At 45.2% G+C, this 14179-nt stretch overlaps 1 protein-coding gene across 1 annotated transcript in view; it reads right to left on the reverse strand.

Moving 5' to 3' along the window:
- Positions 1 to 14179, reverse strand: part of Nsd1 (nuclear receptor binding SET domain protein 1) — a 78601-nt gene that overhangs the window by 6423 nt on the left and 57999 nt on the right. The window contains exons 13-20 of the mRNA XM_090325555.1: positions 12109 to 12309; positions 11040 to 11219; positions 9614 to 9770; positions 9067 to 9272; positions 8093 to 8205; positions 6129 to 6398; positions 5042 to 5158; positions 2803 to 2944 (exon numbers count right to left, since the gene is read on the reverse strand). Coding sequence (XP_090181681.1) covers positions 2803 to 2944; positions 5042 to 5158; positions 6129 to 6398; positions 8093 to 8205; positions 9067 to 9272; positions 9614 to 9770; positions 11040 to 11219; positions 12109 to 12309 — 1386 coding nt within the window. The remainder of the gene's footprint in view (positions 1 to 2802; positions 2945 to 5041; positions 5159 to 6128; positions 6399 to 8092; positions 8206 to 9066; positions 9273 to 9613; positions 9771 to 11039; positions 11220 to 12108; positions 12310 to 14179) is intronic.

Here is a 14179-nt window from a genome sequence, read left to right on the forward strand (position 1 = left end):
AGGCCCTGAGTTCAAGGGCCAGGACTGGTTAAAGTGACTGAGTCAAGTGCTAAGTCATGCTGCACTAGTTTTACCTTATTCACTTAACACTTTATGGGAAGCAAAAACAAAACAGGAAGAACAACTAGTTGCTCAATTTTTTTTGGGGGGGGGGGAGGGGTTGTGGCCTGGGCATTGTTCCTGAGCTCTTCAGCTCAAGTCTACCGTCCTACCCCTTGAGCCACAGCACCCCCCTTTCGGTTTTCTAGGCCCTGAGTTCAAGCCAGGACTGGCAAAAAGAAAAGAAAAAAACATTAGGTTGAGTCAAGTGCCAAGTCATGCTTCAGTACTTTTATCTTCATCACTTACTTAACACTTTATGGGAAGCAAAAACAAAACAGGAAGAACTAGTTGCTCATTTGTTTTTTGTTTTTTTTTTGGGGGGGGGGGGGGGGGGACGGTTCCTGGGCTTGGGCATTCATTGTCCCTGAGGTCTTCAGTTCAAGGCTACAGTCCTACCCCTGGAGCCACAGCACCTCTTCTGGTTTTCTAGTGATCAATGTGAGAGAAAGAGTCTCACAGACTTTTTTTAGTGCCTGGGCTGGTTTTGAACCACAATCCTCAGCTCTCAGTTTCCTGAGTAGCCAGCGTGAGCCACTGTGTCTGGCTTAGCTAAAAATCATATGAACTTTGAAAATTCTAAGATATCTAGGAGACAGCTGAGAAACATTTTCTAAAGAAAAGGTACATGGGGAAGGAGAACTAACGCCATTTCACCGATAAAGCAACAACAAAACACAGGTATACACAAACAAATCTCTTTTTCTTTCTTTTATCAGTCCTGGGGCTTGAACTCAGGGCCTAAGCACTGTCCTTGGCCTTTATCTCCACCTGAGTCACAGCAGCACTTCCAGTCTTTTCTCTGTATGTGGTGCAAAGGAATCTAATCCAAGGCTTCGTGCATGCTAGGTGAGCACTCTACTGCTGGATTATCTTCCTGGCCCACAAATCGCTTCTTCTTTCTGATCTTTTGAGACAGTCAGCAAAGGGTGACCTCAAATTCACAAACACACACCTGTCCTGACTTAACTACCTGGTGCAGAGAGTACAAATTTGCACCACTACATCTGGTGAGTCACTCATTCAGCATTTTTGTTCACAACCGATACTTTATCACTCCTATCTAGAGTCCCCAGGACTTTTCTGCCAGGCTGGCTTCAACATTCAATCAATCTACAGATGCTTTTTAATTTTTTTTTGCCAGTCCTAGGCCTTGAACTCAGGGTCTGGACACTATCCTTGGACACAAGCTTAGTGCTCTACCACTTGAGCCACAGCACCACTTCCAGCCTTTTTTGTGTATATGGTACCAAAGAATTGAACCTAAGGTTTTGTGCGTGCTAGGCAAGCACTCTACCACTAGACAATACTCCCAGCCCCTTAACTCAACTCTTTACATCATTACTTCTTAGCGTGGTGCTGGTGGCTCCCATCTGTTATCCCAGCTACTCCAAAGGCTGAAATCTGACGGCCACATTCTAAAACCAGACTGTGCAGGAAAGTCAATGTCATCTCTGGCTAACCAGCAAAACGCCAGAAGTAGAAGCTTTGAGTGAAACAGAACTCAAGATTCTGACTTCAAGTACTAGTATTAGTACAAAATAAATAAATCAAATCAAATAAAAACAGATCAATGCTTCTTCAGGTCAAGAAAACTAAGCAGCTGGGTGCTGGTTGTTCATGCCTGTAATCCTAGCTACTCTGGAGGCTGAGATCTGAGGATTGTGGTTCAAAGCCAACTCGGGCACTAAGTATAAATTCTCAGTTTGAGCATAATGGTATCCAACTGTTTCGCACATTTTGAGATCCATATAATTTCTGCACATTTGAAAATTCATAAAATACGCTGGGTATTAGGGATCTCATCTGTAATCCCAGCTACTTAGGAGTCTGACATCTAAGGATCTGAAGCCAGCCCAAGTGGAAAAGTCATGAGACTCTTATGCCCAAATTAACCAGCAAAAAGCTGAACATGCGGTGTTACCAGAGGCTCGAGCCTGGATCTGGTTCAGACCCAACCCGGACAGAAGCTTCTGAAGTGAAGGCATGGCCCAAGTGGTAAAGTGCTAGCCTTGACCAAAAAGAAGCTCAAGGACAGCGCTCAGGGCCTGAGTTCCAGTCCACGGAGTAGCACAAAACAAAACAGAACAAAAAAAAACAAAAGAAAACAAAAGCTGAAAGTAGAGATGTACATCTCAAGTGAGTGTACCAGCCCTGAGAGAAAGACCTGAACAAGAGCTCAAGGTACAAAATTCAAAGCCCCAGTAATGACAAGGTAAAGCACACTCATGCCCACACACAGTCTCTAAACAGCAAAATATTCATAAACTTTACGTAAGTATGAGTACCACCTCTGAAACATGAGTCAACATAAATCCTTGTATCCTTTCCATGTTTATGTCAAGCTGGGTACTGGTGGCTCACACCAGTCCTGGGCTTGAGCTCAGGGCCTGAGCACTGTCCTTGGACTTTCTCAAGGCTAGAGCTCTACCACTTGAGCCTCAGCACCACTTCTGGCTTTTTCTAAGTACGTGGTACTGAGGAATCGAACCCGGGTCTTCATGCATGCATGCTAGGCAAGCAAGCACTCGACCACTAGGCCAAACTCCCGGTCCTTGGGATAGATTTTTATGAAGATGCTAGTAGTACAGGACACAGCAACCCTCTGGGAAATCGCAAAGCTAAAAGTCAATCAGACCAGGCCAAGAATGAACTTCCTTAAATGACACGACCTGCCATGCAGAAGCTTTAAATGTCTCTTACCTGCTTTAATGTCACTCAAGGCAAAGAGGCCAACACGAGTGTCTCCATTCACAGACCATTTCTGTGTTTCGCAGTTGGGTTGGCAACAGTGATTCATGAACCGAGCATAATTTCCTTTGGGACCAGCATCAATGATTCGATCCTAGGATGCCAAGAAAGTATGTTAATCACATTTCTCAAGAACTCTGGTACTCATCAGCATTATACTATCTGCTGGGTACCAGTGGCTCATGCCTGTCATCCTAGCTGTTCAGAAGGCTGAGACTTGACAATCACAGTTCAAGGTGTTTGTCATGAGGCTTGAACTCTGGGTTTGGGCACTGTCTCTGAGTGCTTCAGCTCAAGGCTATCGCTCTGCCATGTTGAGCCACAGCACTACTTCCAGTTTTCTGGTGGTTCACTGGAGATGAGATGGACTTTTGTGCACAAGCTGGCTTTGAACTGCTATCCTCAGACCTCAGCCTTCCGAGTAGCTAGGATTAAAGGCGTAAGCCACCACATGGCTCCATGAGATACCACGTAAGCACCACTTGCGGCTTTTTTGATGTTTGTGGTACCAAGGAATAGAACCTGGGTCTTTGTGCATGGTAGGCAAGCACTCTGACCATTAGGCCAAACTCCTGGCCCTCCATGAGACTCTTATCTCCAATTAACTACCAAAAATGCAGAAGGAAAATGTGGTTCAAGTGGTAAAACACTAGCCTTGAACGTAAAGCTGAGGAACAGTGCCCAGACCCTGAAGTCCAAGTACACACACACAAAACAAGAAAATACAGTATCCTTTCTAATAAGCTGAAGTTATTTCTGGTATCTGACTATTCCAGCATGATGGTTTTCAGCTACACAGCAACAGCACCAATTCAGTCTGGATATGTAAGAGGTATAAATTCTTGGATATTTCAGATACATGAACACAGTGTAACTTGAATCAACTTTAAGAAGCCCCCTAGTGGACACCAACATGTACTGCAGTATGAACTACTGACCTAGAAGCCGTCATTTATCTAGATCGCTTGAGAAATTTTCTACCCGAAGAAAACAGAACTAACCTGAGATATAAATTCTTTTTTGAAGGGAAGCCAGTCCTGGAGCTTGAACTCAGGGTCTGGACACTTTCCCTGAGTCTCTCTGTGCCGAAGGCTTGTGCTCTACCACTTAAGGCCACTTCTATTTATGTGGTACTGAGTAACTGAACCCAAGGCTACCACTAAACCAGATGCCCAGCCACTGAGATTTAAACGCTACATGGATTATCTACAAGTGAGAGTACAATTTAACACCAGCTCCAGGCTCACACTGTAATCCAGGTATGGGTGACTGGGCCCTGGGCAAAAAAAGTAAGACCTTATCTGAAATAAACTACAACAAAAGAGAGCTAAAAGGACTGCATGACTACTAAAGTGGTAGAAAGGGTCAGAGTTGATACCACAAGACTACCTGAATAAATACAATTAATTTACAGAGGTAAGTATCAGGAAAAAGGCTGTAGGGAAAGTGAGTAGATAAGGCCAGTTATGATGGCATACACATATTATCCTGATGGAGGCTAAAGCAAGACAGCAATTTCTATGCAAGTATGGACAACTTAAGTGACTATCTCAAAACAAAACAAAAAAATGCTGAAGATGCAGCCAAAATGGTAAGAGTGCATGACCAGCATGTGAGACCCTGGGGTCAAACTTACACCAGGAAGAAAGAGGAAGAGAAAGGACAGGGATAAATACTGAGTTAAGCAGGGGGAGGGAAGATTCTAAGTTGGGTGCCAGTGGCTATAATCCTAGCTACTCAAGAGGCTGAGGTCCAAGGATCACAGTTGAAAGCTAGCCCAGGCAGGAAAGTATATGATGCTTTTATCTCCAATTAATCACACAGAGTTCAAGCCGCAAGATTAGCATGCATGCATGTCTACATAAGTAAATGTTCTGAACCTAATACTTAGGTACAAAAAGGAATTACAGATTCACAGAAAACAAACATACATTATAAATCAATTTTAAAATATGCCAGGCACCAGTGAAAACTATTTTTTCTATTAATTAGAAAATAACTTTAAAGATGAAATAATATTAAAGAAGATTTCTATTGTGTAAATAGAAAGATTTTGCAGAAAAATAATTAAGCCATTCTACGAATCTGGAGAAACAGCTGCATTGGGGAGAGCTCGAATCCTCGTGATATACCCACGAATACTGGCTAAGGTGAAATGATTTCACTATGCTAACAACTCTGCGTTACTGACCTTGTCTAGGGTGAGCATGTAGAAGTTAGTGATATCATGTTCCTGGGCGTGGCGAATCCGGGCTCTGCACTCTTCTTCATCTATTAGCTCACCCACATATTCATTCACAAATTCGCCCTAGAAGAAACAAGAGAGCTCCTGGCTTAATGTGAAAATGAGTGTTCAGACAGTCACGGTGGCTTACGCCTGTAACCCTAACTACTCAGGAGGCTGAGTAGCTCCTCAGGGCTCAAAGCCAGCAGGGCCCCAAAAGGACCTGAGACTCTTATCTTTAACTAAATGGGAAGTGGGGCTTGGGTCAAGGGCAGGGTGGTAGACTTGGGCTGAAGAGCTCAGGGACAGCGCCCAGGCCAAGTTCAAGCCCCATGACACCCCCCTCCCCAAAAAAAGAAAGTGTGTCCACAGGTTAGCACTCAAGAAATTATTTAATCAGGGGCCTGGGAGTTTGGCTAGTAGTAGAGTGCTTGCCTAGCATGCATGAAGACCTGGGTTCAATTCCTTAATGTCACATATGTAGAAAAGGCTGGAAATGGTGCTGTGGCAAATGGTGAAGTGCCATCCTTGAGAAAGCCCAAGGATAGTGCCCAGGCCCTGAGTTCAAGCACTAACACTGCCCCCCCCCCAAAAGGGATCCTAAATAATACCTCTTCCCTCTCTTAAATGCAACTTCTAGGACTATCACAAAAAGGTAAATAATGATATAGGACCTTCTTTTTGCCAGTCCTGGGACTTGAATTCAGGGTCTGAGCACTGTCCTTGGGCTCTCTCAGGGCTAGAGCTCTACCACTTGAGCCACAGCACCACTTCCGGCTTTTCCTGTGCTCGTGATACTGAGGAACTGAACCCAGGGCTTCATGCATACTAGATGAGCACTCTTCCACTAGGCTACGCTCCTGGCCTGACATAGAATCTTTAAAAAAAATTAAACTTCTGAGTTAAACTCTCAGCTCTGGAGGGCTAATAATATACAATAAGATTAATCCATAAACTGTACTGTCTTCCTCTATAATGCGCATTTTCAAGAAGTAATCATATGTGGCAATCTAAAATAATAATCTTATGACTAAGGAGAGGTGTTTTTTGGTACCTTTTTGATATCTGTTTTTGTCCGCAGGCCCCAGCCCCTCTGTAAGGTGCGGAAAATCTCCACCTCTGGATACTGGCGTTTGCTGAAGCACTGGTTCTGGCAGCGTCCGCCAGCAGGACACACTGTCGGGTGGCACTCGTACAGCAGCATGCGGTTGATGCACTCGGAGTCAATCCCACAGGGATTCTCATCAGTAGCTTTACAGTTACAGCGGGGAATTTCAGAAAGGTCAGCTGTGAAGATCTGCACCCTCCCGATAGGACGGTTCACCTGGAGAGGAAGCACACACGATGGTCCGCCTGCCAAGTCATCAACAAGCAGCACAAAGCTGGAAGTGGAAGCGTGGCTCAAATGGGAAAGCATCAGCCATCAGTGAAAAAGCAAAGTGAGAATAAGAGGCCAGACTCAAGCCCTTGACCGACATAATGACACACAGGTTTTGGCAGTTTGATATAAACACAAAGCCTCACTTGAATCAGAAAATGTATAAAGTCCTGGGTTTCAATTCCTCAGTACCACATAAACAGAAAAGGCTAGAAGTAGTGTTGTAGCTCAAATGTTAGAGCTCTACCCTTCAGAAAGCCCAAGGACAGTGCCCAGGCCCTGAGTCCAAGACCCAGGATTGGGGGGGGGGGGTGGAAGCTATACATTGCTAGGCACAGTGGCTCACGCCTGTAATCCTAGCTACTCAGGAGGCTGAGATCTGAGAATTAAGGTTCAAAGCCAGCTCAGGCATGAAAATCCCACGACACTCATCTCCAATTAACCATGAGGAAATAGGAAGTACTGCTGTGGCTCAAAGGGTAGAGCAGTAGCCTTGAGCTGAAGAGCTCAGGGACAGCGCCAGTTCAAGACCCACAAACATTAAAAAATGGAGTTGCCTTCTCTGTAGTCAGGCACAGTCTCTGTAGTCAGGCTGACAGTCTCACCTTGCTGTTGTCACCCAAGGATTAAGCAGCCAATACACTGTTTTCCATGTAGCTTGGGCTGACAGATGCAAATCTGGCAATGCACCTAGTTCTGGGGTCAGAAGTGGTCTTTGAACATTTCCACGTGGGCTGGAATGGACCTGAGTGTGACTTTTCCATTCACAATCTCCCAAGTAGCTAGGACTGCAGGTGTGAGCCACACAAGGCGAGCCACTGCTTATACACTTCACTGGAAAGTCTCACTAAGTACCTTTCTCTTCTTTTTCTTTTTTTGCCAGTCCTGGGCTTAAGCTCAGGGCCTGAGCACTGTCCTTGGATTTTTCTCAAGGCTAGAACTTAAGGCTACCACTTGAGCCCCAGCACCACTTCTGGCTTTTTCTAAGTATGTGGTACCAAGGAACCGAACCCGCGTCTTTGTGCATGCTAGGCAAGCACTCTACCACTAGGCCAAACTCCCGGCCCCCTTTCTCTTCTTTTATACTCCAATCTCTGTCCCAAAGTAACATTTCTTTTTGCCCAGGGCTTGAACTCAGGCATTGTCCTTGAGCATTCTTAAGGTCAGTGCTCTACCACTTGAGCCACAGCACTACTTTTGGCTTTTTCTTCTCTGGGCCTGGGTGCGGTCCCTGAGCACTTCAGCTCAAGGCTACCATCCTACACCTCCCCCCCCCCCGCCCCCCCGTAGCCACAGCCCCACTTCCTGTTTTCTAGTGATTGATTGGAGATAAGAGTCTCAAGGTCTTTTGTGCCTGGGCTGCCTTTGAACCTTGATCCTCAGATCTCAGCCTCCTGAGCAGCCAGGATTACAGGCGTGCACCATGGCACTTGCCTTTACTTTTGGCTTTTCTTGGGGGTACTGAGGAATTGAATGAACTGAACGAAGAGCCTCACTCATGCTAGGCAAGCATTCTACCAATAGGCCATTCTCCCAGCCCCAAAGTAACTTTTCTTAAACTTCCCATTCTACATATGAACAAAGTAGGAAGAGAAAAAACTGTAGAGACTCTCCTAGACAGTCTCAAGATTTCTTCTCACCTTTATGTGTTTATAAGGTGGGGGTTTCTTGTCATTCTTTCGATCTTCCTGAAGCTGCCTTAGCTCTTTTTGGGCCTTTAACTCTTCAAATCTTGCTGCAGCTTCCTGAAGAGCTAAGAAACAAAGCAAATGTAAGTTTATGATTGGAGATCTAGAGTGGGGTATAGCAGTAAAGTGCTTGACTGGCATGCATAAAGTCCTGAGTTGTATTCCCCACTACCACATACACAGAAAAGGACAGAAGTGGTAGAGTGCAGCCGTGAGCAAAAGAAACTCAAGGAGAGTTCCCAGGCCCTGAGTTCAAGCCCCAGGACTGCCCCCCCCCAAAAATGAAAAAGATTGGAGTTATCCACACCCCGCTCCTGCCTCCTACACCTGAAGTTGGGAGAAAAATATGTATTTCACACACACAAAAAGTCAACACTAAATTTTAAAAAAAGACAGTTGTTTTCAAATGGATTATAGTATTTCAGTATTACAAAAAAACAATGTATCCTGCAACTCAATGTCAATATATACCCTGTTGGAAGAAAAATACTGTACAGCAGAATGACATGAAAAAGCTCACACACATCATCTTCTAACAAATACCTTTTTATCTCAGTTCTCAATCTTTACCTCCACATTCTAGTCTTTTAGGCAACGTGCACATTAACCTCCAGAAGAGATCTGAATCCTTAGATCTAGCAAAAGGAAGTGTCTGATCTACAAGACAGTTTTCAAACTCTACTGCACGAGTGCTCAGAAAACAGAATACCCTTCCTCAGGGAAGCTACATTTAAGTAAAGGTTGAATTATAAAGCAATGAGTTATGTAAATTGAGTTTTCCACAAAATCTTATAGCTATAGCCACAAAAAGACCTGAGACAGCACACATCTGTTAATGTACACTATACCAACTGGGGCAGAGCACATATATACTCAAGCAAGAAACAGCCTTTTTTAAGCCTGAGAAATCAGATGAAGTTACTTACCTTTTTTGTAAGTCCCATCCACTCCTTTGCCCATCTTATCCTTGCTGCTAACATCCCCCTCCATGTAAGGAAACACTCGGGCCTGATGGGTCCATAAATAGTCATTAGACCCAAAGAAGAGAACAGGGAATTCACCCACATCGTGTCTCATTTTATCAATGTTGGAAGGAACAGCGCGAGGATGGCAGATTTCAGCTGGCCACCACCTAGAAAAAGGGGTAAAGAGGGAAGAAAGCTCTAGAAAATTATAAGGCTCTAGCAAAAGAACCTACCTAAGACAGGAACAAGAAATTTTGGTGGGGAAGGGTCACTGCTCTATACTGAGTATATGTGCAAAACCAGTGGCAATCGATCTTGGTGAGGTTATGTGTGGCTGCAAATCATTACATTTACTTGCTCTTTCTTATAAGAGAAAATTAACTGCAGAATGGGGGCGGGGGGAATGCTGTGTTTAATCACAAAAAAAGATCATTTCTTCAAAAGTAAAGTAGTTTCCAACAATTAGGATGGTAAGAGAAATATGCCATCCTTTTTTTGGCTTACTCACCTGTACCGTCCAACTTTTACCCAGACAATCTCCCTGTAGTGTGGCTTTTTGCCTGCCTTACAGTCATTGCAATACCAGTTTCCTTCAGGGATATCAATGTTTAAGCATTCTCGATGAAAAGCAGCAGGACAAGAATCACAGCACAGGAGGCTACCTCCTGCAGGAATCAGAACATCTGACGATCAGACCCAGAGGACTAGGCTTAAGTAGCTTTTGCTCAACCCTAACCAATGAAACAAAATTAAGGTGAAAAACAAAGTTAGAGCCGGGAGCCTGTGGCTCGCGCCTGTAATCCTAGCTACTCAGGAGGCAGAGATCTGAGGATCGAGGTTCAAAGCCAATCCTGGGCACAAACGTCCATGAGACTCTTATCTCCAATTAACCACCAGAAAACTGGAAGTGGTGCTGTGGCTCACAGTGATATAGGGCTTAGCCTTGAGCTGAAGAGCTCAGGGACAGCATCCAGGCCCAGAGTTCAAGCCCTACGACCAACCCACCGCCACTGCCACCCTCCCCTAAAAGGTAGAAAAGACATGTATGTATACACAGATTTATATTTTATCTTGAATCAACCGTCAAAAAGCTGAAAGTAGAGCTATGGCTCAAGCGGTATAGCACTAGCCTTGAGTACAAAAGCTCAGAAATTAGCACAGGACTGGCACAAAAAAAGAAAAAAACAAAACAAGAAAAGAAAGGGGAAAAATTGACACCATTTTCTAATGATATCAAAATTGGGCATGGTAAGCCGGGCACAGTGGCTCATGCCTGTAATCCTAGCTACTCAGGAGACTGAGATCTGAGGATCGAGGGTCAAAGCCAGCCTGGGCACTAAAGTCCATGAGACTCAAATGGGAAATGGGAGGCTGTAGCTCAAGGGTAGGATAGTAGCCTTGACCTGAAGAGCTCAGGGACAGCACCCAGGCTGAGTTCAAGCCCCATGACCTGCCAAAAGAAAAAAAAGAGAGGGGGAGGTAGAATGGTAAGCAAGAGAAAGTAGGCAGGACTCCTGAGTGTTCCCACAACACCTGTGTGGCAGAGGGAGCACCTCTTTTCAAAGAAAAGAAAAGAAAAACAAATATGTGATAATAACATTGGCTGCAACTGTTTCTTAATAGATATTTATCTTCTGGTCTGTTTAGAGCAATAGGACTCCAAATTACGCCATTAATTTTTTTTCCATATTGGAAGGACTGCATTCTTTTTTATTCTTCAGTGCTTTAATTTATCATTTTTAACAAAAAACAAGTCCACTTTTCAAAATAACTAGTGAACCTCTCCTAAGAAGGAACCAAACCAAGTTTTCACTCATCACTTCTAAATAATTTCTTCCGCTGACAACCTCAAAAAAAAGTAACTCTTTCCCAAGTACAATGGTGTATTAATCACTTTTCTGGTCCAACACAGAGAGGCAGAGGTAGCGTCTTACCTTCTGAGCACACAAAACACCAGCTCACATTCACATGCTCGTGATTTCGGCAGCCCCGTCTAGGGGTAAAGTGATTAGGGCAGATGATACTATTCGATGCAAGGATTTTTGACCCAGCAGCCAGACAGAAGTCATTGGCATGGTAGGCCACGGGGCAGCGGACACAACGCATCAGACGACCTACGGGGAAACCAGATAGGAGCAAAACCACCAGCTTACATATGAGAACAATGTCACTTACTCAGGCCCGTTTTGCTGGATGGGTAGGAAAAAAATGTCCATAATCAAAGGACCATTAATGGATGGACTGTAAACATGTTTACTAACATAGCAACCATGTGTCAAGTCTGCAAACAGAGTCAAGATCCCACAACAACAAAGGGGCATGCCCGCCCACAGAGAACACTGCCCAAATCCCTGACTCAACGCCTAGGACTGCTGGGATGACACTGGGGGGGTGGCAGGTAGAACATGCATTCTTGCATTCTACTCTATGGTTTGAAAGTCTTTGAGCTAAATGAACCTCTCCCCTCCTTCCAAATGAAGTCCATCTAATATCAACGAAACCATCATCAAACCACTGAAATGCAATCTACACATTAACAGCAACTTAAAAAGGAAATGAATAGGCCGGGAGTTTGGCCTAGTGGTAGAGTGCTTGCCTAGGATGCAGCAAGGCCCAGGTTCCATTCCTCAGTACCACGTATATAGAAAAAAGCCGGAAGAGGTGCTAAGGCTCAAGTGGTAGAGCTCTAGCCTTGAGAAAGTCCAAGGACAGTGCTCAGAGCCTGGGCTCAACCCAGGACTGGTTTAAAAAAAAAAAAGGGGGTGGGGGGAATGAATAAATACTTTCTCAAACTAAATTGCACATTAAATCCAAATCTTTCAAACTACACACAAGACCAGAAAACACAATGTGCTGTTTATGGAAGCAGTCCATTTCCTGCTGTCTACCTACCTGACAAGCCAAGAGAAGCTGGGAAGAGCTACCCAATACTTCATCCGAGAAGACCACTGCCCACAGAGCTGAGGTCCCACCGCTCGATTGCTCTGCATGAGCAACCCTTACCTTTGGATGCAGAAACGCTGGCGGGGTTGGCAGCATGGCAGGTTATGCACATGTGCAGGGAGCACCGGAAGCCCTTGTTCTGCATGACAGTTGGCGGGTACTTCTGGACACACTCTTCATGGTAAAACTTTCCACACAAGGGCAGAAGGCACCTTTTAACATCTTCACCACTCTGCTTACACACGAAACACGTGTGGATTCCTAGGGGGGAAGGGGAGAGAATCAAACTAGTTCAAAAATCCTCACCATTACTAATGATTAGGTGAGATTGTAGATACCAACAACACCCACCCCGCTACACACCACAGTGCTGGGTTTAGGCAGGCCCTTGTCCTCTGAGCTACATCTCTAGGCTTTTTTTTTTTTTTTTTGGTGGGTCATGGGGCTTGGGCGCTGTCCCTGAGCTCTTCAGCTCAAGGCTACCACCCCACCCCTGAGCCATAGCCCACTTCCCATTTTCTAGTGATTAATTGGAGATAGGAGCCCAGGTTCTTTAGTGCCTGGGCTGGCTTTGAACCGTACTCCTCAGTACTCCTCAGATCTCCGCCTCCTAAGCAACTGAGATTACAGGCATGAGCCCTCTCGCCTGGCCCCCAGGCCTTCATTTGTGAGGCACGGTCTTGCTATTCAGCTCAGGCTGGCGGGGGATACCAGCTTGGAAGGACGGTATCTTCTGCTGGTTTGGGTGGTACTGAGATTTTGACTCCAGGGAGTTAACTTGCAAATAAAGTGCTTCACTACCCGAGATAGACCCCAGATGTGGCCCCTCCCAGGCATTGCTGAAGAGGGTCTGGCGTATTTGCCAGGGCAGTCTGGACACATGGCGCATGTCGCCAGGCTGACAATCACAAGTCTCTACACACAGCTAATCGTCTGATGGCATCTGGCTTTTTTGCCTAGGAGGCCTCACGCTATAATCATTCCAATATTCCCCTCCTGACAGCCAGAACAGCAGACAGCCATCTCAACCACCAGACAGAAGACAAAACTGGAGGCCAGGTGCAGTGGCTCATTCCTGCAATGCTAGCTACTGAGGAGGCTAAGAGCTGAGGATCTCGATTCAAAGCGAGACCAGGCATGGGGCTCTTATCTTTAATGAATCATTGGAAAACCTGCTGAAGTGGTGCTGTGAATCAAGTGGTAGAGTTCCAGCCTTGAGATGAAGAGCTCAGGGATGGCACCCAGGCCCAGGGTTCACGCCCCACACTGACCAAAAACAGAACAAAACTTATTTTCAGTGTAATTATGCTGATTATGACATGTCAAATAATATATGTAATATACAGATATTCCCTATTATATATATGGTGAAGAGGGGGAGGGGGAAAGAGAAGGAGAAGGACAGAGAGGCAGGCTCACCTAGACTGGTCTGCTCCAGGCTCATACATGCTAACTCCAAAATCATGTATTTTACATTTACTGTAAATCAACTGCAGCTCAATAGAGCTGTTTACAAAGACATAATCATCTACTGATACTCTTACCAGCCTAGGAGTCTCAAACGCATTACGATTAGACACAAATGAATCCAAGTGTCATTTCACTTAGTTAAAACTTGCACACACACAAAAATAAGAAAACAGTGCCAGGCGTGGTGGCTCACACCTGTAATCCTAGCTACTCAGGAGGCTGAGATCTGAGGACTGAGGTTCAAATTCAAAGCCAGCTCGAGCACAACAAAGCTGTGAGACTCTCATCTACAGTTAACCACTAGAAAATGGGAAGTGGGGCTATGGCTCAAGGGTAGGGTGGTAGCCTTGAGCTAAAGAGCTCAAGGACAGTGCCCAGGCCTTAGAGTTCAAGCTCCATGACACTCCAAAATAAAACATTTCTTACCGCCCCCCCCCCCAGTTGTGGAGCTTGAACTCAGGGCCTGGGTGCTGTCCCTGCGCTCTTTATACTCAAGGCTAGTGCTGTTCTACTACTCTGAGCCACAATACCACTTCCCAAGACTTTTTTTTTTTTGCCAGTTCCGGGACTTGAACTCAGAGCCTGTGTGCTGTCCCTGAGCTCTTAAGCTCAAGGTTATTGTTCTACCTCTTGAGCCACAGCACCACTTCCAAGAAGACAT

This window comes from Megascapheus bottae, chromosome 38 (assembly GCF_031878675.1).
Source record: "Megascapheus bottae isolate mThoBot1 chromosome 38, mThoBot2.hap1, whole genome shotgun sequence".
In the NCBI taxonomy this organism is placed as follows: Eukaryota; Metazoa; Chordata; class Mammalia; order Rodentia; family Geomyidae; genus Megascapheus; species Megascapheus bottae.